The sequence below is a fragment of the Agelaius tricolor genome, unplaced genomic scaffold, assembly GCF_023055355.1.
Source record: "Agelaius tricolor isolate 1412-34295 unplaced genomic scaffold, bAgeTri1.0.p SCAF_2, whole genome shotgun sequence".
In the NCBI taxonomy this organism is placed as follows: domain Eukaryota; kingdom Metazoa; phylum Chordata; class Aves; order Passeriformes; family Icteridae; genus Agelaius; species Agelaius tricolor.
Window position 1 is genome coordinate 8448010 of NW_027269262.1, and position 26979 is coordinate 8474988.

Consider the following 26979-nt stretch of genomic DNA (forward strand, 5'->3'; position numbering starts at 1 on the left):
TTACTTTCCAGAGACCTCTGATGCTATTTCATCTAATCCCAGCACTGTTCACTGTATTCTGAACTCTCCTTGGAGCCAAAAGTCACTGGTGGCAAAAAAAAATTCTCCCGCTTCACTTCCCATTTTCTATTCAGTTCTCCAAATTTCTTGCCCCCTGCAGTCTCCAGTTTGCCCACAGGCATCTGGACAATAGATCCCTCTCTGCTTTCAGCTCTGCAATCCAGAATTGAGTGGCAATGGTGTCAAGCCAGCAGCTCCCACACTTATGTGCACACAGGAGAGGCTATACCTACCACATCCTATGCAAGGTACACAGAACTCTAAATATCTGGCAAGGTACTCTAGAGTGCATCAATTTGAAGGAAAGAGTGAGATTGTCATTCTATGCAAAAAACTTTTTATTTGAATCAATTGTTAAGCACTTTTACACTTGATAAAGGTGTTAGCAGAACAGTCAAAGTAAGCCAATATATCCATCAATTTGATGGCTATATCATCTTTAGTTCATTTTTAAAATTTCTTTGATATATAAAGGACCCAACCTTGCAATTTTCAGAAAAACTTGTTATCAACACAGGGGTCGCAACTGGACCACTTAGCACTATATATTCCTTTTAGGCCGAAAAAAGGCTCAACATAATTCTTTTCCCTCCTCTTTTTCTTTTCATTTAAAATAGACTAGCATCCTTCACAGAACCTTCTTCTCTATGCTGCACACAAAGTGCTCAAATGCCATGAGCAATAATGAGTTCAGGGGTTTGCTAGTCAGAAGGAACAATGAACACATTTTCTTCCTTCTTCACTGAGAGTTCATACTGCAGGGAAGAACAAAAAAAAAAAAGGTAAGAGAAAATATCACAAAAATTTATACAAACATTGAAACTGTTCAAAACAAGAAATTGCAAAGATCGTGGAAGCACATTTAGACTCAGCTCTTAATTCTCAAGCACCTATGTGGGAACAAGTGCTGCAGGACGAGCAGCTCCCATGACACAAGTGCTCTTTTCTCAGCCCTGCTGCTCTTTCAGTGTCCTAATTCAGGAACACTTGTGTCCCTCAGCAACTCAAAGCGGAAAATTTTCCCTTTGGAAAGGTCCAGGATTCCAACTAAAATATACAAGCCCTTGGTTTTCAGCATCTTTTCTAAAATCCCAGGCTCATTCTGGTGTGGTGACCACAGGCACAGCTGTTCCTTCAACACAAGGAGCTTTCTCAGCCCAGTGAGGTGCAGACACATGGCATCCCACACATGACAGTAATCCACCAATCTTACTGCAGAAAAGCTCAACTCCCCAAAGCCATCAGATCAGCACATAGACCTGGAACAGCAGCAGTAGCAAAAATAGACACCCACCTGATGGGGTGAATCAGATGGAAACTAAGCATTGTATCAAAGTTTGTGAAGTATTTGTCTTAATTTACAAACTAAAACAAGGGCATAAAATAGTGATTAGACTGGAGAGCTTAAGAACTTCAACAGAATATTTAACCAGGATGTAAGTTAAATAAAAAAAAAATTTCTAAAAAAATCAGACTTGAATACATCAAGGCTAGAAGTTACCAGACCTAAAGAGCAGATAAGAGAATGCATGCAAGGTGTTGTTAGACTGCAGAGCCCTTAGGCACAGGTTGTCATGGATGTATAACTCCAAGGGGCAAATGCATTGAGGGTCACAAACTACACAGAAACTGCCCCAGAGTGCGAATCCAGGAGAAACATCACTACATGATGGCCCTTGTCTTTATCTTCTCCCCCAGGAAAGTACTGTGTGACCTCTTCCCCCTTGTCAAACATTTCTTTCTCAATGGTTTCCATGCATCAGGGTCAGAGGTCACATAAAGAACAAGCCCTCGAATTAGCCAACCGAAGGCTTCCCCTTCCAGGATTTCAGCTTCATTTTGTCACTTTTGACACCAATCAGCCAGGCCAGAGCTCAGTCCCCCATCCATAGGGAGCTGCTTTTCTATCACACATACCGTTGGATTCTGGACAGCGTCGGCAAAACTCTTTGCTGTTTCACCCAGGGCTGAGTCAACTGATTCAATTCTGAAAGAAAAATGATCTTAGCTGGTTTTTATGAAGCACTTACTGGTGGAGTTTGAACAGATATATTTACCACCAAAAATAAACCTGAGAATGGCAGGTTTTTACTCAGCATTTATGCCAACAGTGTATTTTATACAGAAAATGATCACCTCCTTCCACCTCCTCTGACCCCTAGACAGAGTCCACATTGAGAGGGTGCATTGCACATTATTCCAGATCCTGGTACAGCTCTCCTGAGCAAGGTTCCTCTCCCACACAACTTCCCATAGAGGGTTCCCTCATTACACTCTAATCCCAATTGAAAGCCCTCACAAGGCTGCAAAAGCTCCATCAGTGGACACCAAGTGTAGTGGTGTTCACCAAGTGAAGATGCCATACTAGGTTTAGAATCCTTTCCCATCTATCAGCAAGGGTACCACCAGTGCCCTCTATGACCATCAGAGGACTTGTGAGCATGCAGGACAGCTGGCAGAGACGTACCTTTCCTTTTGCTGGTTGTAGAACGTATTCAGTTTGAGCAGCTGTGCATTCCAGAAATCCTAAAAAGACCCCAAAGAAACCCCCTGTTACCTGGGAAGAGGCACCTTTTTGGGCTGGCACACAAGAAGCTGTACACACCAGTGCTTCCTTCTCCATGGCTGCTAGAATTTGAGTATCCTTCTCAAGGCTGGCAAGCTCTTCAACAACAATCTTCCGGAAGGTCTCAAATTTATTCAGCCTAGTGATGGAAAGCAGAAACAATTTTGCCACTTTAACGTGCAGTCACACAAGGTGGACAGCAACCCCTTCAGCACCAGAGCTACCTTGAGGCAGAGGAAAATTTCACTGCTGAGCTACACGGGGCAGATTTGTTCTCAGATATGTCACAGAGCATGTGAATAGCTGCACCAAAGGCACACTGCAGATAAATACAGCTCAATAGCCTATCCCAAGCAGCAGCCAGGAACAGAGGACTGGGACAGAGGATACACATGAATTCCCAGTGCAATATTTGCACTGCATGCTCTCCCAGCCTCTAGGGAGTTCAGCAGAGATTTCCTGTGCTGAAGATCCCTTTAAGGTCCCTTTCAACACAAACCATTCTATGATTCTCTCTTGACACAAACAGTCTCTATGGAGGCTCTTCCTGCCTTAGGTTTGATATGTACAGGATGCCAGCAATTTCTAAACCTTAAGAAGGATTGTGGTTGTAACATCCTTATTGACTTGGGTTTACCACCATTCCCAGCTGCACTGAAGTAGGAAAACTTTGGCACAGCCCTGCATCCACTATCCTGTGGTCCTGGTTAGATCCAAGTTACTTACTTGGCAATCAAGCTTTGAAGTATCTCACTGCCATCTACTCTTATCTTATACCACAAAACATCCAATTGTTTTTTCTTTTGGAACTCAAACTTCTCCATGTACCTTAATGGCAGCAAATTCTGCTCATAGAGGTCCCATTGACACCAGGGATTTTTGACTTTAAAGGTTATTATTTCATACTATATTTGATCTAAATCCTAAAAAGTGAATGTGCAATAGATACAGAGGCCTGATACTTACATCCTATACTGTACTTCTAAGTGTAAGTATCTCATTTATACCAAATTCATAAATATTAGAATTGATTTTTTTATCTAGCTCATATCTAAGAAATTCAGGATCTGAGAGATTCCTTTTCTTCTCCTCCACTTCATTAAGCAAGTCACAGCCTGGCTTCTTCCTTAAAAGATTTAGAAGTTACTAAGTTGACAACCAGAAGACAGTCCAAGGACTGCTCCATCAACTGCTTGTAACTCAAGCTTGCTTTGCATGAATTAGCCCATCCTCTCCTCCTACAGGAAAATTAGGATCAATCCCAGGAGTTACACTTCTGAAAATCTTCTTGCATTAAAAAAAAAGAGAAAAAACCACACAAACAAACAAACAAAAAAACCCAAAAACCAAACCAAAAAAACCCCACACACAAACCATAAGCCATACAAACCATAAGTGCAATATCCAGCTCTCAGGTTGGCTTTCCCTATCAACCAAAACTGACACAAAATTGAAGCTGTTTTCAGCCAGCCCAGAAACTTACCTGCACTTATGTATCTGGTTCAGCAGAGCAGACAGGTTCTTCTCTGAAGATCTCAGGGCATCCTGTGTGTTGATCTCAATCCTTTTGTACCGGGACTAGTCATGGAATGCACAGTTAGGGATAGGCAATGGCCCGAGTCAAAACCTAGAAGTCTAGCTTGCAAAACCTTTGCCTGGAAAACATATTCCTCTGCAGGAACTTGCTATTCATCTTTGCAAAAACCATCTTAAATCAAATTTAATCTGCAGTAAGATGGCACACATCAGTGCTGCAGATATGCTCTGATTTAATTCAGTCACAGTAGTTACACCAACAAGCCTCAATGTAACCTATGTGACTTCAGGGCAGTGTTGTGTTAGGAAAAACCTAATTAAAATTTTCTTTATGTCTTCCCTGTAACACTTCTCAGAACACACAAGTTCTGTAGAATACTTCTAAAGAGCTCCAGACTAACAGAAACACTGCCACCAAAGCCTTACTCCTGAACACAAACTAAAGATGGGATATTTGCACCAACTCTCCCTAAGATAAAATGGTAATTTCACATAATATGATCAATTGCCACACATGTTGAAAGAGCTCACATTACCCAGAACAATTTCTTCAGTTGGCCAATAAAGCTTTCAAAGGCAAAAATTACTCCTGAATCACTCAAGTCTTCGCGAAGCATCTTGGAAAAAAACACATCATCTAGGCTATCATCCATTTCCTGACCTAGGAGGAAGCAAATGCCCAGTTAGCATTATGCTGGAAGACTTGCTGGAATATAAATCTTCCTGCTACTGAAGGGATTGTCATTCATATGTGCAACAACTTCTGTTAGAGAGCTGGAATTTGGGGCTTATTCTTCTAGAGCTCACAAGTAGGAGGGAAACTGGCTCAAAAATCCCCAGACAAATACTTGTTAGAGAGCAGCAGGGAAGGATAGGCACAATAGAGCAACACAAAGAGCTAATCTAGAGAGACTGAGGCAAATGCACAGAGTAAATGCAGAAAATAGTCAGGCCACCACTGCTTCTGTCTTCTACTTATACATTGCAGGGAAAGCCTGATCCTCTTGTGCTCAGAGTTAGCAGTATTTTGCAGTTACTTCATCCATTACCTGCATGCTTTTTTTCCAGCTCCTGTGTTTAATGGTTTTTTAATAACTCTGGAAAATCATACTCAGAGTAGGAAGTGTAGATGTCATGGAGAAGCTGACCAAGTGAAACCCAAATTTCCTTATTCACACCTCTACATACATAGTATCCACTGCCATTGGCAGCGCTGAAATATCTCCTGCTAATTTTCACTTTTGGATTTTGGAAAAGTTGGCCTCTCTACAAATACATCTCTTCAAGCCTCCACGTGACTATGATTTCTACCACAAGAAAAGCTGAAAGCATTTAAGCACTTCACCTTCGTTCCCAACTGGATTTTACCTTTCTGGATCTCCACTTCCTCTTCTACTGAATCAGAAATTTTCTTTGGTGTATGGTTAATCTCAGAAGGCAAGTGATTTTTCTCCAAACTAGAAAATTTAGGCTTTTTTATGGTAGTGCCACTCAGTATATCTAGAAAAAGAATAGAAGATGTTTCAGAAGACATCTGTCCTTTTGCATGAGGTACATGACAGTGCCTGTTCAAGGAGAAACCAGCACTGGAATTACCAATGCTTCAGAAAAGGAGGCAGCCTCATTTTATGGTCTGGCATCACATAGGACAGGATAAGACTTCACCTGCAAGCATCTTCCCTTGCAAAAGCAGGGAACTAGCCTGCCCAGTGTTATACAGGTATTCAGAAATCTTCCATGTCTCCATCTTAAAGATAGGAAATTTTAAGGAAATTTCTCCTTCTTGGCCTTCTACTCCAACCATCAAAAACCTCTGGTGTCCAGCTTCTTCCCATTCTCTTTTCCACCCAAGTTCTCAAACTGCTTATGAAGAAAATTTTTGAAAATAAAATTGAATCAACCCAAACAATCCAAATCAAAGCTGCAGGGGATTTGCAGTCTCTACTTTAGGGAAAATTTGCTAAAACCCAGAGAAACAAACTAGGCCCCATCTTTTTGTCTCATTGTGCACTTTTCTGAACTCAGTAAATTGTCTGACAAATCATCTCCCTGAAGTCTCCATAAGGCAGAATGGAAGGTGGTGGGGCCCAGAACAAGGGAGACAGTCAGACCAAGAGAAGCACCATGGAGTAGATTTTAAAGTTCACAGAGAGAGTCCAAATGCAATCAGAAACCCCACCCGAAACTTCTGAGCATAACCTTGTTTGTGCCTTCGCATGAAAACAAGTCCTCTCCAACTGTAAGGCTGCACAACAAACAGTGAAAAAATGAAGTCCTCAGCATCTATCTTTTCTCCCAAATTAAACAGATGTGTTATTGCAGTGAGGGTGTGTCCAGAAAATGCTGGACAGGTAAAAGATACATTGGGAACACAAAGAGAGCCAGCTTATGAGAAAAGGGATGCTTTTGTCCAAGACCAAAATTTCAGTGACACACTCCATTGTCACATCAGTAACTCAGACTCCTAGAACTACATCAGGACTGAGAATTATTAGGATGAAAACAGCCCCATTGCTGCTTGACTTGCTTGAAGTTCAGTTGTTTCCAACCACAAAGAGACTGTGCTGTACTTTTGAGTTAGTTTATGAAAGTTCAGCTTCATTTTAAAAAAAGATCCTGATATGCCACTAACCTATTAAAAAAGCTACAGCAGTATTAAGCATTATCCAAGTCTCCATTTAACAAATGCTTATAGCAATGGTTTACATCCATGTTCTTAGGTATTAAAAAACTCAGCAACTTGAAGGGATGCTTGTTTTGTTTAAACTGAAGTTGCAGTTCACTTCTGAAACATTACAAATTATCTTTTGTGTGTCTCTTGGGTCATTAGCTTGTAAATCTACACTACAAGTCCCCCTATAATCAAGGACAGGTTTTAAGAGTTCGCAATGAATTCAGGAATGTATGTAAAAGCATCTTACCACAGTCTGTCCTGACATTCGAAACAGAATTTAGGAAAAAAAAAAGCAATCTCAAAAAAGTCAGGGTTATTTTGTCTTTGAAAGAAAATAACAGCTTTGGCACCACCTCTTTCTGCTTTTACCCAACTCTTCCGTGTTATCAAGAGTAACACACCTGAGTCCTTCCGCTTGCTACTTTCTTCCTCTCTTGATAATTTGGCAGGTGTACTATGAAACTTCTAAGGAGAGAAAGGAAACAAAATAAGAAGGTACCCACCCTGCAGACAAGCTGCCAGGGTCTAGTCTTGTTAGGGGAAGCAAAGGGACACAATCACTGGTTTCAGGCAGAGGTAGCCTGAGAGCAGGCTGGGAGGAAGCTAAGCACTGCATTCTGTACCTGTGTGGCTTTCTCCACATCACTGGAAGGGCTCCTGGCAGACACACCAAGTAGCAGTGGACTCCCTCCAAGATCATCTGAGAGCGTTTCATCTGTGTGAGACAGTAATAAACAACACAGGCAACAAAGTTTGAATCCTGAATTGGCTGGAAATCACAATTTAATGACAGAAAATAAAACCCAAGCCCTCTACACTCTCCTTTATCTTGTCACACAGGGAAGAGATGGTGGCTCAGACTCAGTCCAAAGGCTGTTTTCTTAGTAGTTGTCAGTTCATTCCTTCACCTCTCACTAGCATCAGCTTATCTTCTCCTTGTACAAGAGACTATCTACACAGACAGTATCTACCCCTCATAGCCGTCACAAAGAAATATCACAAGGCAAATATTTATGGGATGGGAAAAATGTGAAGGAAAAGTGGCAAAATCAAAAAGAAAAACCCACCACCAAAAGAACTCATCCAAAAAAGTACAGACCCACACTTATCAAAACTCTTCTAATGCACTGAAGAATATTAAAATAAAAATACCAGCAAGATTCACTGTGGGTAAATCATCTCCCTTTGAACCAAATGTGCTTTTTTTCCTTAGTGTCTCCTTTTGAGTTCTTTGCCTTGATTCTCCCTCCTAAAACAAAACAAAAGACAAAAGTCTAAGCCCTATTTATCATTACTACAGAAGTAGAGGTTGGGGTGTTGTTTTGAAGGGAGAGTTTTGAATGAATGGTTTGTTTTTTAAATACACTAAGAGTGGATATATACATTAAATATGCCTAACATACTGGTGGCTCTATCCAGCACCAAAGGAAATCTGTGCCCTGAAGTGTAATGCATGCAAGAATTCTTCCTTTAGGCATTGGAGATGTACATTTGATGATGTTTTTCATAAGCAGAATAGAAGCGTTGTAGCCAGGAAAGAAAAGTTTTCCAGGGGAAAATAAAAGCCTTTAGTGTGACTACTAGTTCTGGGGATTTTTTTCCCAGACTGCCTGTGTTTCAAATATGTATATGCAAATATACATACACACACACACACATATATATATTTGATATGCAGCATTTAACAGTTGTTTCTATTAGGTTTACCATGTTTTCCTAAGATCACCTCCATTAGACCAGTAGAGTCTCAACAGCACTTAGCAGACAAATCTCTCCATCAGAACATTTGAGAATTAAAATAATACCAGTTTATGTAATTCTCACTCATTGGTACACATTTTACATTCATAATGTTTTTAAATCTAAGGCACTAAAGCATGACACCTTCTTACCTTCTTTGACTCATAGTCACTGCCACTACTTGCAGAAGATACTGGAAGCACTGCAAGAAGAAAAGCTTCCCTGGTTACTGGCAATGTAAAGGGTGTACTTTATCCAGTTAACTGAGTCACAATGCAAACCTTTTCAGTTTTGGTTTTCTAGCCATTTACAAGATAAAACTTCACAACGCTTCCATTAAATTTCAATAAAACACCTTTCTCTAACAAAGACAGATGCAACGATGCAAGCATACACAACTCGCTGCGTCCAGAGCAGCCAAAAAAGTAAAAAAAAAAAAAAAAAAAAGACAGGCTCAGCATCTTGTCTGACAGTCCCCAAGTCATAGGCAAGACATGTGGGCTGACACTGCAGTGACTACAACTGCCCTGGAAAACCAGTATAAAGAACAATTTGAAGCTCAACTTTCTTTTGCTTTTTAAGCCCTGGAGAATCCAACAGCTACCTGAGCAAGCATCATTTCTCCAGGAGTGGGAGAGAAGCATTCCATCTCATTCAGGACAATTTGGTTTCTCTTGGTGGTCACAGCAGCACACAGCCCTGGAGCATGGCTGCAGGGGAGGTCTGCTGCTGGTCAGGCCCAAGCAGAGAATACTATCAGAGAGAATCACATCTGACACTCAGAGGATGACTGGCTTATTACTGCATAAACAGGGGAGCAGAATGCCCTGGTCTGCAAATTGTGAGGATTTTCATGGTTTACTTGCCAAGTCAGTGATGTTTCTGGGGAGGTGAGGAGGGGAAAGCTGCAGGGAGGAGGTGTGGTAGCTTCAGAGAGATCTTCCTCCTAGTGCAGTCAAGAGCACCAACACTGCCATCAGCTGAGGGCCCATGGGCTCTTCAGCACCATCACAGAGAGGGCTGCACCCACAGAGTTTGTTTAGGTGCCAAATGTCACCTGGACATTTGAACCCCAATTTGGGAAGGAGACAGGAACCCAGTTCAAGCACAAAGGTTTGCAATGCCTCTCCTCCATAGGGTACCCCATGCTGCTGGCCTCAAGCCTGCTCTCTCCCACTCAGGAAAGCCAGGATTTGGCCAAACTCTCCTTTTTCAAACCATCACCAGCATTTACTTTTCTGCAGCACAGTACATCATGCATAGCTAAGGGTCAGTAGGGCACTAAGCTTACCTTTTAATTTACTTCTCACCCTGGGTCTTTTTCGGGTATAGTCAACAGATTTTGGCACTGGCTGTATCTGAGAGTCAAGGATCCAGCTTTTCTCACTCTTATCAGGGCTTGTATTTTCATTGTTACTTTCAGAGAAAAGGTGTTTCCTGTAGCTGGACTAAAGACACAATTAAGTCCTTCTCACTCAGAAGCCCCTCAGCCATTCCATTTCAGCTGCTACTAAGTTATCCCATTTCTTCCTCCCCACAGTACAACGTAAAAAGCTGTGAAATCTGCCAAAACAGCCACAGCCAGCTGTTGAAATAGCTGTATAAAAATACCAAGAGGCAGATGCTTGCCTTTTGCCAGCATGGGATTTTTACAGTATCCTCCTTCCTTGTCTCTCCCTCTTTCCTGTGCCTAAAATAAGAGCACTCTTGCAAGGAGAAAAGGCTCAGTGTGTCTGAGCTGCATCCAGTGGCACATCAGGGGGGAACAGGTAACAAACACAGACAATTCACCAGCTGGTCTGGCAGTGATGGTGCATCCTGATCACTGCTTTCAAAGTGACAGAGTATTTAGAGCTGTCAGAATAACATTTCTCCAACTCGGCACTGGGTAGACCTTAAACTTCAACTTCTTTATGGGTGGAACAGATTCATACAGGTAGAAATACACAGCATTCAAACAGGCAACAATCAAAGGCTCTGGGGATGCAAACACACAGACAACCTACCTGCCTTCTCTCAAGAGTGCTTGATTCCTTGCTCTTGCTTCTGGTTTCATAAGTCCTGCCAAGTAACACAAAGACCCAGATTAGAGTAGCAAACACAGCAATAACACACCACAGCACTGTGAAATGGGCACAGACAAATAGAGGGGGGGCAGAAGGCCCCCTAAGAGCTCAGCAGAAGAACCAAACTGTTAAAGAGCATACAATAGCCAAATTTTTCTTTGCCTGGATTTTTGAAAGTATCAATTCAGGGATATCTAGAAATCAGCATCTTTTAAAATAAAAATTAATCTGCATACATAGAGGTGGCAAGTTCCTGGAAGCTTGCTATGACTGGAAGGCAGCCAAAGCAAGGCAGGGAGTTTCAGCATTTTTCAAAAATTAAATCAGTCATTTTTGCATACGGTCAGAAAAGGAAGACGTTTAAGAGTTAAAATCATATTATTGTCAAAATTGACAGCAGTCACTAGTCTCTCCAGTAACCTTTATATTCTCAGGTACTAATTAAAATATTGGTATCAATAACATCCACAGATAGTGTGGTAGCTAAGCAAGGAACTACTGTATTAGAAAAAAAAAAAAAAATCACACAGCCTTTTGGATCCTAACATAAAATACCTTAACCAAAGCCATGAACCCTTATTCACATAGCAAAAATTTCATAAACACTGAATGTATATACTGTACCTCTGATTTTGTGAAGAAGTTTTCTGGGCAAGAATCTTTCCTTTGGCTTCAGCAACCTGAAAACAGACAGTTGTCTTAGAGCCCAGTTACCCCATAAAATACTCTATATATTGAAAATAGATCAGAATTCAGAAGGGAAATGGATTACCATTCCTGCTCAGAAATGTCGCTTTTTAACGGAATGGGATTTGTTGAATGAAACAGTGTCATAAATTATAATAGACAAACAGCTGAGCCTTTAACAGAGCTCCTTTCTCTTTTCCTTGGTTTGCGAATAATGCTCATTTTAAGCACCAACGTCACAAGGCATATCATTTAAATCAATAGCAGTGCTGACAGCAGCACTGTAAGCACGGTGCAGGGCCCCTGGACAGCCCTGGGACAGCTGCTGGGACCAGGGCTGGGTGCCATGGAGCAGAGATTTATGCTGACACCCAGTGGCAGTTGCTAGGATCGGGCCATGTCTAGTTTATAATAGAGAAATTTGGGGTGTTCCATTCAGCACCCATTGCCTCACAGTTAGCAGCACCAGTGACAGCCCCCACATCAGGGAAGAGGCTGAAAGCCAAAAGGTCTGTCCAGCACAGCCACCTTGATGGAATCATCTGCCAGGAGCAAGTTCACAGCTTCCTGGGAAAGCCCACAGTCAAAGTGATTACTTTTTATTCCCCCCCCCCCCGCTTTTTTTTTGAGAGTCTGCAAATGTAAGTCAAGCAGAATTCTCAACAGAAGTTTTGCAAGGACTGAGTTTTAACCAGGGATTCCCAGCTCGCAAAGCACAGCTTGAAGGGGATTTCAGTCTCTTCAATTTAGCCTAGGAGAACAAAGTGAATGCTCAGCAATCTGCTTTTGATATTCAGCAAAACACAGAGGTCAGCCTTCAATCACAGACATCCCACGGCCTCACTGAAGCAGCAGCTCAAATGTCTGTTGGTGTTATCTTGCATCATCCACCACAAAACTCACGTAGTGATGAGCATTCTTGCCACTCAAAAAAATCCATTTCCACTACACAAAGAAAACAAAAATCTCAGGTTCCCAGTTGTCTGTCTTGCTATAACAACGTGTTCATTCTTAGAGCATTTCTGCAGTAAATGATGCCCCCTGCTTCAAGTTACTAAACCATTAGGTGCTGAGTTTCTGTCTCAAGTTTACCTTTTCACGACTTGAGGAGTCTGAGTTTTCAAAGTCATAGACTTCCTTCCTGCAAGACAACATAAACATAGCAGTGATGTACAATAGTGAAAAATCATCCCATAGAATTCCATTAAGAGCAGGGAGGTGATAACGTGGTTTCTTTCTGAGCCCTTCTCCTCAGATACCTTCTATGCCTAAAAATACTGTTTTCTAAGCTTCTAAAAAATACTTGCTCCTTTTCTACTTGGTCTTCTTGCTGTCTGTCTTGATTCTCATTTTTTTAAATAGTAACTGTTTTAAGAAATATTCAAAACTTAGAAATTAACCTATCCCTGTTTATGTAGAGGATATTTTGTTCTCACATCGCTCATAGTAGTACACGGTAGGAGGAAATATAACGTCAGAAGTATTTTAAAAATTCCTTTTAATTATCTTTTGAAAATTCTAGTATTTAATATTTGTTCTCTAATTTCTTCTCTGTGTACACCTAGATCTTGTTTTCACACCCTCCAACATTTAAACTTAACTGTAGTTTTAGAGCTCTCTCCAAATCGTAACTATTTCAAAAAAATATTACAACAATTGCTAAATATACAGTATATCTTCTTTTTACTAGTAAAAGAATGGGAGGACTAAAGAGCTGAGATCCTCTCCAAAGCTTCCTGAAGGAAGTAAACACTCATGTCAAGATGAAACACTAGAGAGAGCAGAATGACCGAGCTAAGTTCCTCATCCCTAACTTCTACACTGCTGCTCCTGTTTTATAACCGGTATTTGCTGCATCAAATTGTTTTAAAATACACAAAACAAAAAAAACTTATGAAGCCCTGCATCAAGTTTCCTATTCTGACCTGCAGTCAGTCAAAAATCATCTAAGCACTTGGGGTTTTAGGAGGTTTTTTGAGCTGAGAGACTGTGGGCTGAAGCAGGACTCCCATGGAAGCCCCAGAACAGGAGCAGAGATCCTCACACACAGCTCATTTGCCCACCGGCACAGCAGCAGGCTTTAACTTGAACACAACACTTGGCAGAGTGTAGGAGGAGGGTTCAAAAAGGCAGACTTTTAGTGCTACAGGTTGCATAGAGCCCCAACACCTCAAGTGCTTCTTCCTGCAGTGCCCCAAGCCTCAAATGCAAACAGATGTGGGGGTGCAAGGGAAAGGGACAAATTGAGAGAGAAGCCATCCTGAAACCCTAGGAAACAATGTCAAGGAACTGGCACAATATTACTTAAATATTTGTGAAAGAAGGTGGTGTTCAGAACTCAGCTCAATGAAGGATTACGGTTGGGCAAGTAGAAAGCCAACATGCCATGACATAGTATCACAGGGGTAGAGGGCATTTTTGGCAGGCTAGGGTTAGCTTCTGAGATCTTTATCACTTTGGGCACCCAAAGGGTCCTACAAGTGACAAGTTTTGACCCTTCATAGCCTCATTTTGTTTTTCTGCCTGCTCTAGGTGCAGTCAGGCCACCCCCATGGGGACACTCTTCCTCCCTGAGTGGTAGAACATGATTTGGTAAATGATTGGTCTAAAATGATTTGGTACACCAGTCCCTGCATGGGCACAGGGCTTGTGTGTCATACCTGCCTTCAGCCCTCTTCTTGGCCAAACTCGATCTCCTGTTTCTCTTTTTGCTGGTAACATCCCTTGGAAAAGGAGAGAGTTGCAGGATCTAAAACAACAATACCCAAAGTCATGTTCTGGTTCTAGAGCCTGCCAAAAGCAGAGAAAAGGTGTGCTAGGAAACTTCCCTCCTCCCTCTACAACAATTTTCCAGGTGCAACTGTTGCCTGTGGTACTTTCCTACCATAAAGTATGAGATTCACAGAGCTGAAACTGGGGCGTAAGGAGGGTGAGGGGAGAGAAAGTAGCTCAAAATCTTTGAATTCACTGTAGAGTGGGCAAGTGCTGCAAAACTGAACTGACAGTAAAAAATATTTTTAAAAAAAAATTTGAAACTAGCACCTGGAAATGTAAACCCAAGAACAAGTCTAAAATGTGATTTCTTATATACGTACCCAAACTCGAAAATATTGCTTTGGGAATTTAATTTTTCTCACATAGTGCATTTACTTATTTGTTTTAATACATGGACACACCAATAGAACTTTCCAAGTGCAACTACAAATGACTCTCAGTTACTTGGTAATTTACCCAAGTTGCAAGCTCCTACATAGGAGAGTCATTAGAGCCCAGATACAAAACTGAATGAACACGTCTGTAGACTTCCAAGGCTTGCCTCCATTCAGGAAGCAAAAATTCCTTCTTGAGGAGGGTGTGCAAGACTTGTGACATGCAAGAATGTCCCACATATCCCTGCACTCCTGGACACAGGCACTTCACATTGCTTTGGGGCTGTGGATATGCTGAATAAACTCCAGTGAGCTTGAATCACTTGGCTGGGCCCCTCTAGGATGAGGTTGGCAGCTGTGCCTCTGCTGCTCACACCTGGTGCTAAATGGCACAGAACATCAGGTGTGACATTCTGGGGGCTCAGGACACTGCTCAAAGGCATGGGTGGGTCAACCCATCCCAGCTTTCTTCTGCAGCTCCACCAGAAAGAAGAGATACAGGGTAGGGAAGAGACTCTCAGGGGGATCCCCAAGGCACACATACCTTTGTTATCTGCTCATCCATGGGTTCTTCTTCTAGGGGCTTCTCACTGGGGACAAGAGGACATGTAAAGGAGCTGCTCATCTAAAGACCAAAATGTTTATGAAGGACTAAGTGGGGGGGGGGGAAAAATCAAACTTGGACCAATTAGCACCAAAGCAACAGTTTAATGTATAGGAAAGAAAGGTAATCAATAGCTCTACAGAAGTCCAGCGCCTTAACTACAAGAAATTCTGTCCTGCAAAGGTCTGGGATTAAAAAGGTGAATTCGAGCCAAGGTGAATTCAAATTCACATCATTTTTTCACTAAGTCACGGTGCCCATAAGGAACAATCCCACACTGGGTAAGCTCAGGTTTCACAGCTAAGGTTTAACTGTCTGTAAATCAGCCGCGGGCTCACCTTGCATTTGGACTAAATCCATGATGAGAAAAAAGTCACACCAAAGCAGCTGCCAATCTAGTAACCAAACTGTTCAGCAACTCCAAAGCATTGTAACTCCAGGCAAACAGCCTTGATGTTCAGGTGGCAAAACAGAATCTTCAATTTAGTAATTGATGGAATAACCTCAAAGTTATGTGCATTAAAACCACAGGGGGAAAAAAAACCAAACACACACACACAAAAGAGCCACAAAAAACTCACTTTGGAACTTTCTGTCAGTAAAACACTCACCTAGGCTTAGCTTTCATCCCTGAAGATGGAGTTTTGGAGTTTTTTTCTGAAGAAAGCAAGGAAACTATAGTTTTACCCTCTGAAGCTACTATGAAACTTTATCTCTTTTTTGTTGTAAGACCCACAAAATCATAGCCTTCAGCATGTCACCTGGGTGACATTTAATTGGGTCAGACTTAAGGTACTGAAGGGAGCCATGCCCAACCTTGGTTAGCATCTTCCAGGTCAGTCTGCTGACTTGCTGTAACCATGGTAACACCAGAGTTGACCATTTTCTGCTTGGAGATATGAAACCATGAACAAAACATGCATATGATCAATAAAGAAGTGAGGGTTTCTACATTTTTTTTTAGTGGTATGCCATTGTCCACACATAAAAACCTCTGAAGCTGCATGTAGGTGAGATTACGGGTTTCTCACTAAAAGCATCCCACTGTCCTCTTACAAGAGGAAGCAATTTTTTTTCTTTTTTTAAAAAAAAATTGCCGAAATTGCAGCTCTGGAGATAAGTATTTGAGTTGAATAGGCACAAACCAGTTTTCTTTGAAAGAAGGTTTTAGTCACACCTGTAAAAAAAGCAGACTGGATGAAGGGAAAAGGGGAACAAGGACTGTTCCATCATATGCCAAACACTTACTGCTACAGTCCCTGTTAGCTGCTGTCTGTGCTGAGAGGCTGAGTTGTCTTTTTGAGTCTCCACATTTTCAGAGTTTGAAGGATCTTTCTTCTTCTGTGCATTAGAGGACACAGGTGTTTCTGCAGAACAGCAACCAGGGGGAGAATGCCATTGCAGCAATTGAACACACTCACTAGCCCTTCTTTCCATTCCCACACATGCATGCATAAATTGCAGCAGTACAACCTTCTAGGCACATCTTAAGCTCACACTTAGCAGAGCAAACCCAAGTGTCTTCAAAGTACCCAGTGAAGAATTGCAATGCTGAATAAAAAACAGGCTCATCAATACTGGATGAAGGCATGCAAGTTTATCATCCTGCTCCTTATATGGCTACATTGACTCCTAAGCCTTGGAGGACATGGAACAAGCCTTTGTGTCTGACTAAAGTAGGGGGATCTTCCACCATCTATGCTTTCCTCCACTGAATCTCTATTAGGTACTGCAAAATTTGTTTCACTGCAGACTAACTTCTGCAGACCTTCTGCCCTTTATCCTCCTTGACTGCTTCAAGTAGCAGCGCCCACCTTGCACCTCCCTGTGCTCCATGCTGGGCACTGATAAAAGAACTCCTATCTCATCTGCATCTCCACAAGCTGGAGGACTTTCATTCTAGCTTTTTTTAGGCTGTAAGTGGAGGAAAATGGGAAGGACTATTGAAGAAGTTACTGCCCCAGACATTTAGAGGTGGAAGTGGCTCTTTCGAGTATGGAGAAATCTGAAATGCACAGGAACTTAGAAGAAATTTAAAAATAAAAATTTCTTTTTAATATTCTAACAGAAAGAATTTGACAGGTACCCTAAGAGCTCTTCAAACTTCACTTGTTTTCAAGACAGTGGGTGATAGCAGTAGGAAGAGCTGTGATTTCACACCCTTAGAAGACGGGGAAATATCTGTCAAGTTACACCAAGAAAGAATCCACACAAAATGGAATCACTCTAAAACCTGAAATACAGCCAGTTTTGGAGCAAGAGCAAATCCCAGCCTTCAAAGTTAAAAGATCACCATACAGGGGAAAAAAAAAAAAAAAAAAAAAAAAAACCAAAAAAAAACACCTTCCAAAAAATTTGATACCAAAGTTGAGCTGAGGAAGCTTTTGTGGGGATTTACAGAAGAATTTCATGAGAAGGAAAGAAAGGAGTTACTCTCTCTTTTTCTTGGGAAGTGCTGGGCTTAGACCTTCCTTTGGATCAGACACAGAAATCTGTACTTCAGGCTCCAAGTTACCTCAACAACTCCTGAATTTAGAACATAATAAAACTCTGTCAAATGATTCTGGAAGATGTTCACCAGCAGCAGCACAGGAACACCACCATTTGATGATGGAAAACTTAATGTTCCCAGTTCAAAGAAACACAAAGCATTGGCTGTAGGGTGGTGAGAATATGGAAATAAATGCTATTCCAGGTGCAGCTAAGGGCCTGTTCTGCCTGAAGGCAGCTACTTTTGTAGCTGGGGCACACACAGATACAGCCCTGCAGCACAAGGTATTCACAGCAGCAGGTCGCCTCCTGCAGAGGAGCTGGGCTGCTGCTCCCCCTTACCCACAAATAGGGATTGCAGCAGGTGAGCACTTCTGCTCTCCCTGATATTCTTCCATGACAGCTCCAGGCACCTCCAAGGCATCATCCACTGCACTTGGGGACAGGGCACTGGAGCACATCATTCACTGAACATCACCTTGTTCAGAAAAAACAGAAGTTGGCTCCCTGCAGGAAGCTTTAGTGGAGGCTGCCCCACCATGTGGGCCCCACTGCACAGATGAGAGCTTGTTAAGCGCCAAGGTGCAAGCACTGGCCCATCAGAGAACCTGTGCTTTCAGGAGGCCAGAGGCCACCCCATGGCATGGCCAAACCAGAAACCATGCATCAGGCAAGCCAGAGGGGAGGACAGGAGGGTGCATCCCACCACACCTGCAGATGGAGAAACATTTCTGCACATCAGGGGCCAGCCAGCAGCTGAAATGTGCCTTGGCAGGCCACCTGCCAGCACACAGATCCTGCCTCCATGAGCATTCCCCTGCTCGTGCAACCCCAGCAGCACATGGCCATGGTGCCCAGACCTCACTCCCTGGGCTAGAGGGACTCAGTATCTGCCACAAGCAGAGCTACCAAGCTAACAAGACAGGAACAGAAGACTGAGCTTGGGCATGGCTTGGTTTTTCGTTGTGGTTTTTTTTTTCCTTTTTTTTGTTTTAGTGAAGTTAACTGTAAGCTGTGGACTACAAGTGAAAATGATAATATGAAAACAGATATTTAAATTTAAAGAAAAAACACAAAAAAAAAAAAAAAAAAATCACCTGCTTCATTCTGCATGGCTTCCTTCCCAGAATGGACAATCTCATCTTCAGACTCAAATATCTGTTGGTATGAATTAATCTCATGTGAAAAGTGGTCTTACAAAGAGTAGTCTTTATCTAGTAAAGTCAGCTACTTAACACAAAACTAACAGTTGCTATTTGCCAGCAACAAATCAGTGGATACTAATTGAGTTGATCATTTAGAAAGATCTTAGCTCCTTTAAGGGCAAATGACAGCCACTATACTATGCTTATTTACTGTCATGTAAGCTTTTCTGCAAACACCACAGACTGTGAATTAATTACAAATCAAAAATTAACTATATTAAAAATTAACTATATTAACACTTGGGGGAAAAAAAGAAAAAAATCATACACAATTTATGGTTTTATATTAGCTAATAAAAAACCTTGAGGTTTAAAAGTACTTTATTCTTTGTCTTGAACTCCTGTCCATAAAGTCAGTCTAAGATTTGTATTTTTCAGCACACCTCCAGGTTTTTGTGTAACTATTTGCTCATCCTGTGCAATGTAACACTTGGAGCCATATATAAGAGCATGTCCATACTTAAAGTTATGTAATTAAATGCCATAGGCTTTATTTTCTACTTCAGAAATTCAGGAAAAGTTATAACACAAAGAATTAATCAACAAATAATTTTAACCTTCCAGCTTTTAAACCATAAGTTTGAGTATCTTGAAACTTCTTTCCTAAAACGCCTAATTTTTCTTCCAGGCCAAAGCTTAGAAAATCTATGTTAAGTGTCATAAATCCACTGTGGGAAGGCAAATATATAGAAAAGAGAGACAGAGAAAATAAAGAAACCACAAAACACAAATCCCACAAACGTGAATGGTTTTGTCCAGTGTAAAATACAGTTAAGAAAAAAAACCCCGTATTAGAGCTTACCATCAGTCTTTCATCTCCCAGGACTTTTCTAAGTGCATCTAATATTTCAAACTCATCACTGAAAACCAGTTTGACTTTTCTTGCTTCTGTTTTGTTAATAGCCGTGGGTATCTTCATAAAAATTTTAACAATCTTTTTTCTATCCTTCTCTGTGTAAAAAAAAAAACCAAAACAAACAATCAATTACATTTGTTTTAGATCAAGACATTTTTCTGTTAATCCCAGAATGTCTGAGTAATTGTTTGGGATTTTAAAAACAGCCTTTTACATTTTGCCTGTGTATTTCCAGTTACTCTGTTTGCTCATTTCTTTCCCTTTGAGTCTTGGTTATGCTGTTCCCCAGGACACCAACAAATTGACACCTCAAGGTGTCCTGTTTGGGTGGGGGGAGGGGTGTTATTGTGCAGAATGGGCCCACACTCTGTCCAACAAACAGAGTTAGTGCAGGATGACCAAAGGACAAGGCAGAGAGGGAGGAGAATAGGCAGGAACACCTTGGTGATGGTGGGATTTCAGGCGTCCTCCATGTGTCTCTTGGACCCCCAGCCAAACAGGATAATGTTGGGAAAAATCTTACCCTTCACACTGTAAGTGTTGACATTTTCTTTTGACAGCCTCACAGAGTCCCAAAGAGCTCCCTTTGAAAACCAAAGCCATCACATCAGAAGGGCCGAGGGAGTGCCCACTGGCTTAGGCAAACCCAAGGCCACCTGGGCTTTGCTGTTACCTCATCACAATCCACATAGAAAGTCACACTCTGGCTGCCAGCGTTGAAGTCAATCCAAAACTCCTCCAGTTTCTCATCCGACGGCTTCTTCACCTGGGGAGAAAGAGCAGCACTGCTGTTCCCCTAAAAGCCCCACAACTGCTATATCAGTCACAGTTTTCTTTAGTGAGAGAAAACTGGAAGGCATTACCCTACATAAACATCCATACACCTTGCAGAAACAAGAGTTCAGATCACACTGTGGGGTGCCAGCCCACTGCTCACCCAACCACACCCATGTTAGATGTGGCTCTGCTTCAGCCATGGGAGTAGAAATGCACAAATGCTCCCATGACTGTGCCAGGAAAGAAGCTGTGGAAGCTCTGCTTCTGAGCACTTGAAATAAGCAGAAACTGTGGAATCAGCTTCCATCTACGTGGGTTTGATTCAATATGACCGTCAGGAATGGTGCCACAGTTTATACAACAGAAGACCAGTGAAGCAAACTGCAGGATCTGCAACTCTTCTCCAAAGGCATCAGGCTAATCTTGTTTCCTGGCAGTCTGGAAACAGCTCTGCCAGAGGACTCAGTGTTGTCCTGTCCTCCTGTTTCTTTTTAGAACTCTCTTTTGTCATCACCATGAAAAGAAGCACTGCCTCTATCACTTGGCTGATACAACAGCAAAGTCAGCAACAGTAAGTTGGGAGCTAAGTGACAAACAAGCAAACTTTCCAGCTAGAGCAGGTTACACCCTACGCTCCAAGAAATTCAGCTCTTCAATGAAAAGAGGCAGGGGAAAAAACATCAAACATTTACCACAAAAAGCAACATTTCAGCAGCCATAAAACGCTGTAGAGAATATGTCAGAGCTTTAAGAGCTATTACCTCATTCACGTCAGCAAAAGCAGATATGCAAGGAAACGAGTAGACCCTGGAAGAGAAGCAGACTTTACATGATACATTCAACATTAGAGTCTGACTTCAATTATTTTATTTTTAATAAGATTGGTTACTCATCTCATTGTTCAAAGAATAATTTTAAATTTTCTAGAAGTAAATTAAGCTTGGATAAGCTAGAGACTACAGTATTTTAGTGGTGGTGCATTATCTTCATTGATTTTACTTTCAAAAGAATCACCATAAAAATCCATAAAATTTCCTTCTTAAAAAATAGCTTAATTTTACATGTGATATAAAATATTTTTTATGTTTAAGCCAACCCTTTTCACAATTCCATTTATTCCCTCTGCAGTAATGATGGCACCAATTTATTCTGTTGGTTCCCAGCTTACCTTCTTTTATCTCCAAGCCTTTCATTTAGTAGGTTAAGAAATTTTCTGCAGTCCTTCAAGACAAATGACACATTATTTTTTTTAAAAATCAAGCTATTTCTCCTTTGCAAAGTTATTCTATTGTGTAGATTAATATTTGCTGTGTAACCCCTACTGCCCAATTAAAAGCTTTAAGCTGTGGAACACCAAAGACCACTGGGAAGAAACCCTCAATTTACTACAAAAGGTTAGACTTAACTTAGGACCAGTAAGAACTCATATATAAACCCTGTAAATTAACTTATTTATGCATTATTTATATTTTTTATTTTATTTTTTTATAGGTAAAATAACTTAAAAGTAGGAGCTGTTTTAACAATGTCTCATTTAATATTTACCATATTAACAAGAAAAAAAAAGTAAAACATGCCATCCATAATTATCTTTGTGCATTTATAAAATCAGCTTTGTAGGAACTTCTTGCAAGGACACCCTGGCTTAACTCAACCAAAACTAGCCCCTATACACACTTATCAAGTATGCTGTTTTCAAAATAAGGACCCTCACCGTCTCAAATTCTCGATCCTTGATCTCTTTGAAAGCTTCAGCAAGATATTTATCTTCAAACCAGTGGTGAACAAGGTCATCCCTCCATTTTTTTATCATTAACCTACAAAGTGCTTCTGAAAGGGCAACCTGAAGGTCATAATCTGCCAGGTAATCATAAGCACAGGATAAATATCATTCCTCTGGCACATCAGAGGATTATAGCATTGCTACTCCTGCCATTTTATACTGCACAGTCGCATCCATCCTCCAGCCTCAGTTCCTCCTAGGAGAACAGGGGAGGCTAACAGCTAAGTGTTGGCTCAGGCATCCTCAGCTCCCCCAGCTCAGTGAGATAGAGATAGGGAGCACTGCAAACCACAACACATAAGTGGGAGATGTGCTTGGGAAGGGGATGAGAGCAGAAACTCATCACTAACCCACCAGAATTAGGCCACATTCCATATACCATGGCAATATTCTAGAAAGTGTTATTATTAGGAGAAAACAAAAAAGATCTCACTCAAGAGGCCATTAACCTTGTTAACTAAATTTTGTCCGTATCATGACAAAGCAATTCAAATTTAATTTTTTTAAGACTAACAGCCAGCATATTTTGTAAACACATACATAAAGCTGATCTAATTACTTTTCTACATAAATAAGTTTAGCCTGCCTGATTAGTCAATATGCATTATCAATATCAACCAGAAAGAGCTAATGCATTGCTGTATTTAACATTTTTAATTTATATTTTGTTAAAGCACATTTGACTTGCTTCCCTAAAAATAAACTCTTGACAAAAACCTAAATTATAATTCATCTATAATAAGCAAGCAGATGAGGAGAACTTACCACCAACCTCCAGTATAGTTTTTGCAAGGTCTTTCCTGAAACAGCATAATGCCACAAGTTAAAATGGAAATAAGTAACTCCTAATGCAGAGAAGAGGGTATTGAGGTACAGAAACTGGAGGGGAAAATCACTTACGTGAGCGAGCATATCTCCTCAGAGAGAGGGAACTTCTTTCTCTCCTCCCGTGGGAGACTGTCAAGTATAGAGTTGAGGGTCCTCAAGGCCTTTCACCCCCCACAAGAGAAGGGGTAGAAAATGAAGGGAAATAAATGAATAACATAATTTCACATATTTTTATCTAGTTACACAAACTTTTGCACAAATATATCCAATTTTCTCTTCCTAGTAAGAATCTTACCTCCAGGTGCAGAGCGCAGCAAAGATTTGCTTCTGTCACTAGGCGCCCTAGTTCGGGCAAAAATAAATTCACTAGCTCTTTCTTCCCTAGAAAAATAATTTGAAAGGTACAGCTAGAAATGGGTGGTGTCCATACAAAAATAGTTGAAGCAACAACAGTTTGTTGTGTTGAAGGAATAAAAACATCCCAGCCGTAAATTAATTTTAAGACAAAGCTTCCCAATCATCTAATCCTAGATAGAAAGGGGAACTGGTAACTTCATCTAAAAAAAAATTGCTCCAGATACACTAACTTCTGACCTGAGTAACTATTTAAAGAGGCACAGAAAGGGGAAGCTAATTACTAGCCACCAGAGAAAACCTGAATATACAGGTTTTGTCAAAGTCAACAGAGCAAACCAATAAAGTATTAGCCAGAAGATGCTTGTGCCACTCTGCTCCTACTAGAATACGGTACAAGGACAAATAAGCACACATTACCTGACCTACAGTGCAATGCTTCATTTTCACATGGATTGTGAGGCTGGATGTCTGGTCACGGATATTTTTTGAAAGCACCTGCTTCCCCCCACCCCCCCCATAAAACTAGCCACAGCAGAAAATTTTGCTGCTGAAATGAATGAGAGACAGACAGACATCCCTCTATTGAGTTCAAAAGGCTGAAGGAGTTACCACATTATTCTGTGGAGAGGGTTGCCTTCAGCAAGGGAATGATATCCCAAGCCAGAACAAAGAGATGTGCAAGAGCAGACTGTCTAGACTGAGCCCCTTTCAGAAGCCACTTACTCTGATCCAGTGAATTGCTTGATGCTGACCATTTAAACAAGATAACATAAGCAGATTTTTTCAGCATGTAGATAGCAAGAAAACAAAGAGAAACAGAAAAAGGTTTTGGGCTCCAATATAAATGTTAATGAAAATAAACTGAAGAGAAATCAGCTAGAGAATTTTTAAAAAATATATTGCAGAGAGGAAGAAGTAGGAAGCTGAAGAGAAAAGAGAAAGGGGATAGAGTTCAAGCAGAATTAAGAAATATGCTCCCGAGATTAAGATTCACAATATTGAGGAATGGAAGGGAAAAAAAAATACTGACCTTCATTACTGCATTTGCAAATCACCTGATGGAAAGAGTAAAAGAAGCCTTCATTAGCACACCACCACCCAAGAACAGCAGTACATAAAGTGCCAAGCCGTTAATGCATGTCTTCCTTACCCCCCAACTTTCAGATGCTAAATAACATAAACCAGTACATATCCACATCAGAATAACCTAAAACACCAGTGCACCCACATCAGAAAAAGCCACCTGATCCAGGTATGTCACATATGGTCACCCTGATCACACAATATGCAGGGCAGGTAAAGGTAGCCAAGCACCCACTTCCCCCAGGGATTTCAGCAGCACTTGAGAAGGCAGGGCCTACAGGTTCCCTGGAAAACCCACATCATGACATCCTGCTCTTATTTTTATGTGGGCCAATGTGAAAGCACATTTTATGATTATACACTACAGTACTAGATATCACAATGTGTATCTGAACAGTGTTAAAGTCCCTTGAGGAAAATTAAAAACAATGCCATAACACAAAACACTTCATCCTCCACAGTGAAAGTATGTGGAAGAAATGTAGCAGGAAGACATAATTCAAAATAAATTCCATTTTTGGGAAAATAAATGGCTATTTTATAATTTCAAAGTGGTTAGTACAGAAAGAAGGAAGCTTGATTTTGCGCAAATATCTTTTAGCAGAGCTCCTGAAAAGAGCCATAGGTATTGATATGAATTCTGATACACAAACTGACACAGTTCCAGTAAGCTACAGACAATAAGACTGAGAGAAAACAGCTTGGAGAAAAAAAATTAAAAAGCATTCTTCCTATTACAAGTGTTACATCACTAGGCCTCTAACACCCTTAAAGTCATGAATATTTAAAGGTGAAACCTAAATCTGAGTTATAAGCAAGTTAGATCACTCTTTAGAATTAAATAATATGTTTCAAATAGAGTAGGAACAAATTGCCAGGACCACCTTAGCAAACACATTTTCATATGAAGTGCAGCTCAGTGTCAGTAACTTGTGGGTTTTAAAGAGAACTTTGGCTCACAAGCCTTTATTTACAAAATGCATCAGCATTTCTTGCAAATTCTTCTACAAAAACAAATTCTTCAAGTTAGAAAATGAGAAAGTACTTCTCCCAAGTGTGTCAAATCTCAGCCAGACCCCAGCCTGGAGCACACACCTAGACTCTGCCCACCCACTCCCACCTAGGCTGCTTCCCAGGCTCAGCCCAAGGGCACCAGGTCCATGCAATTATTTCTTTTCTAACAGGAAATTATTTGTGAACAATAGCTATCTTATCCAATAAAGGCAACCCTTCTGTCCCCTTAAATGCAAAACATACCAATGCAGAATCAAAGAAGTCTTCAAGCAGTAGCATCAAAAATTTATTCTCATTTGGGTCGATGATGGTCACAAACATTCTTGCTCTTTCAAACCAAGATACCAGGTAAAAGTTAAAAAAAAAAAGAGAGTTAAAAGCTGAGAAGAGGAATTAATCATACTAAATTATATATGCCTGCAGGAAACCTTACAGAGTTTGTTACTCTTTAAACTTCAGAGTTACGTACTGTGTCAAAAGCTACATGGCTTTAAGGAGTTCAAATTTTGCCAGAAGGACATGAAAAGTGCCATTTCCCCCTTCCCTCCCTAGCCCTCCTTTTTTGTCCAAGGCACCTACTTGTGATGCTCAGACACGACACATGCTGCTAGTGGCACCAAAACTACTGTGGACATTTCTACAGGATATCAACTCACAGCAAAACACTGTAAAATTTTTTCAAGCTTTTTCAAAGTAAATAATTTAATACTTTATGGTTTTAAACATTGCATAACATCACACACAAATAGTGAACTAGAAACCTATGTTCCACTGGAAGTACGGAGATCAGACTGGAAAAAATTTATTAATTTATCTCCATATCTCCAGGAATTTTGAGCAACTGTAAGACAGGAATACAGCATTTTGGACTGAGACTCCTCAGTTAGCTCTTTGCTAAGAGAGAGCATGTGTTAGCTGTTTCCTAGCACCTGTGTTAGATCCAGGTGTTACTCATCTTCAGCACAATTGCCTTTCTGCTACTACAACTATTACCAGCTAAAATCAATATAGTGCCAGAAGATAAAACACAATTGCAGATTAAATGCATCAAGCTTGCTACATAACTAGAGAGGGACTTTCATAAAGAATATCTCAGTTTTTAAAAACATAAAAGCACCAAGTACTCATCAATTCTATTACTAAAATTGTATTTTAGTAAAATGTATTTTGCTGGAGCATTTAAAATACATTTAGAAAGTCTATATCATTTCACTAATGGGACTTATAGAAATTAATGCTCTCCTTCTACTATCACCTTAAAAAAACCCCAAACAACCCAACCCTTTAAATCAGGTAATACGTGGAGCCATAAAATTGGCTGCTACACCAAAAGCAATAAGAGAGTAAATATTTTTTTCCCCACTCAGTTCATTATATATGTTTAAAAAACATATTAAATATGTTTTTAAATCTGTTAAAAAATATTTTTTTTCTGTGTAGCCAACAAGCCATCCTCTAGTTTTCACTTCCTTGGAGTTCTTTTACTGATGCAAACAACCTTAAA

At 40.7% G+C, this 26979-nt stretch overlaps 1 protein-coding gene across 1 annotated transcript; it reads right to left on the reverse strand.

Annotated features, from left to right (window-relative positions):
• Window positions 1–661: 661 nt before the first annotated feature.
• Window positions 662–26006, reverse strand: SYCP2L (synaptonemal complex protein 2 like). Its single transcript, XM_071452154.1, has 32 exons — window positions 25719–26006; window positions 24409–24433; window positions 23317–23402; window positions 23094–23182; window positions 22959–22993; window positions 22125–22267; window positions 21579–21631; window positions 21172–21217; window positions 20307–20399; window positions 20157–20217; window positions 19580–19728; window positions 18670–18730; window positions 16337–16449; window positions 15899–15968; window positions 15694–15739; window positions 15023–15068; window positions 13990–14078; window positions 12422–12470; window positions 11267–11322; window positions 10583–10637; window positions 9868–10024; window positions 8729–8778; window positions 7989–8085; window positions 7460–7551; window positions 7238–7301; window positions 5531–5662; window positions 4699–4823; window positions 4110–4204; window positions 2666–2765; window positions 2528–2586; window positions 1978–2047; window positions 662–815 (listed from the first exon to the last, which is right to left on the reverse strand). Exons 1-32 carry the CDS (start codon window positions 25794–25796, stop codon window positions 762–764), a joined length of 2538 nt encoding a protein of 845 aa, XP_071308255.1. The 5' UTR covers window positions 25797–26006; the 3' UTR covers window positions 662–761.
• Window positions 26007–26979: the final 973 nt, after the last annotated feature.

Excerpts from the sequence above, each read along its gene's own strand:
- SYCP2L (XM_071452154.1), bottom strand. The coding sequence starts at position 25,796 with ATGTTTGTGACCATCATCGACCCAAATGAGAATAAATTTTTGATGCTA. Across the intron at positions 23,183-23,316 it reads GCTGCGCTCTGCACCTGGAG|GCCTTGAGGACCCTCAACTC; the intron begins GTAAGATTCTTA and ends GGGGGGTGAAAG. Across the intron at positions 11,323-12,421 it reads ACTCCTCAAGTCGTGAAAAG|GTTGCTGAAGCCAAAGGAAA; the intron begins GTAAACTTGAGA and ends GTCTGTTTTCAG.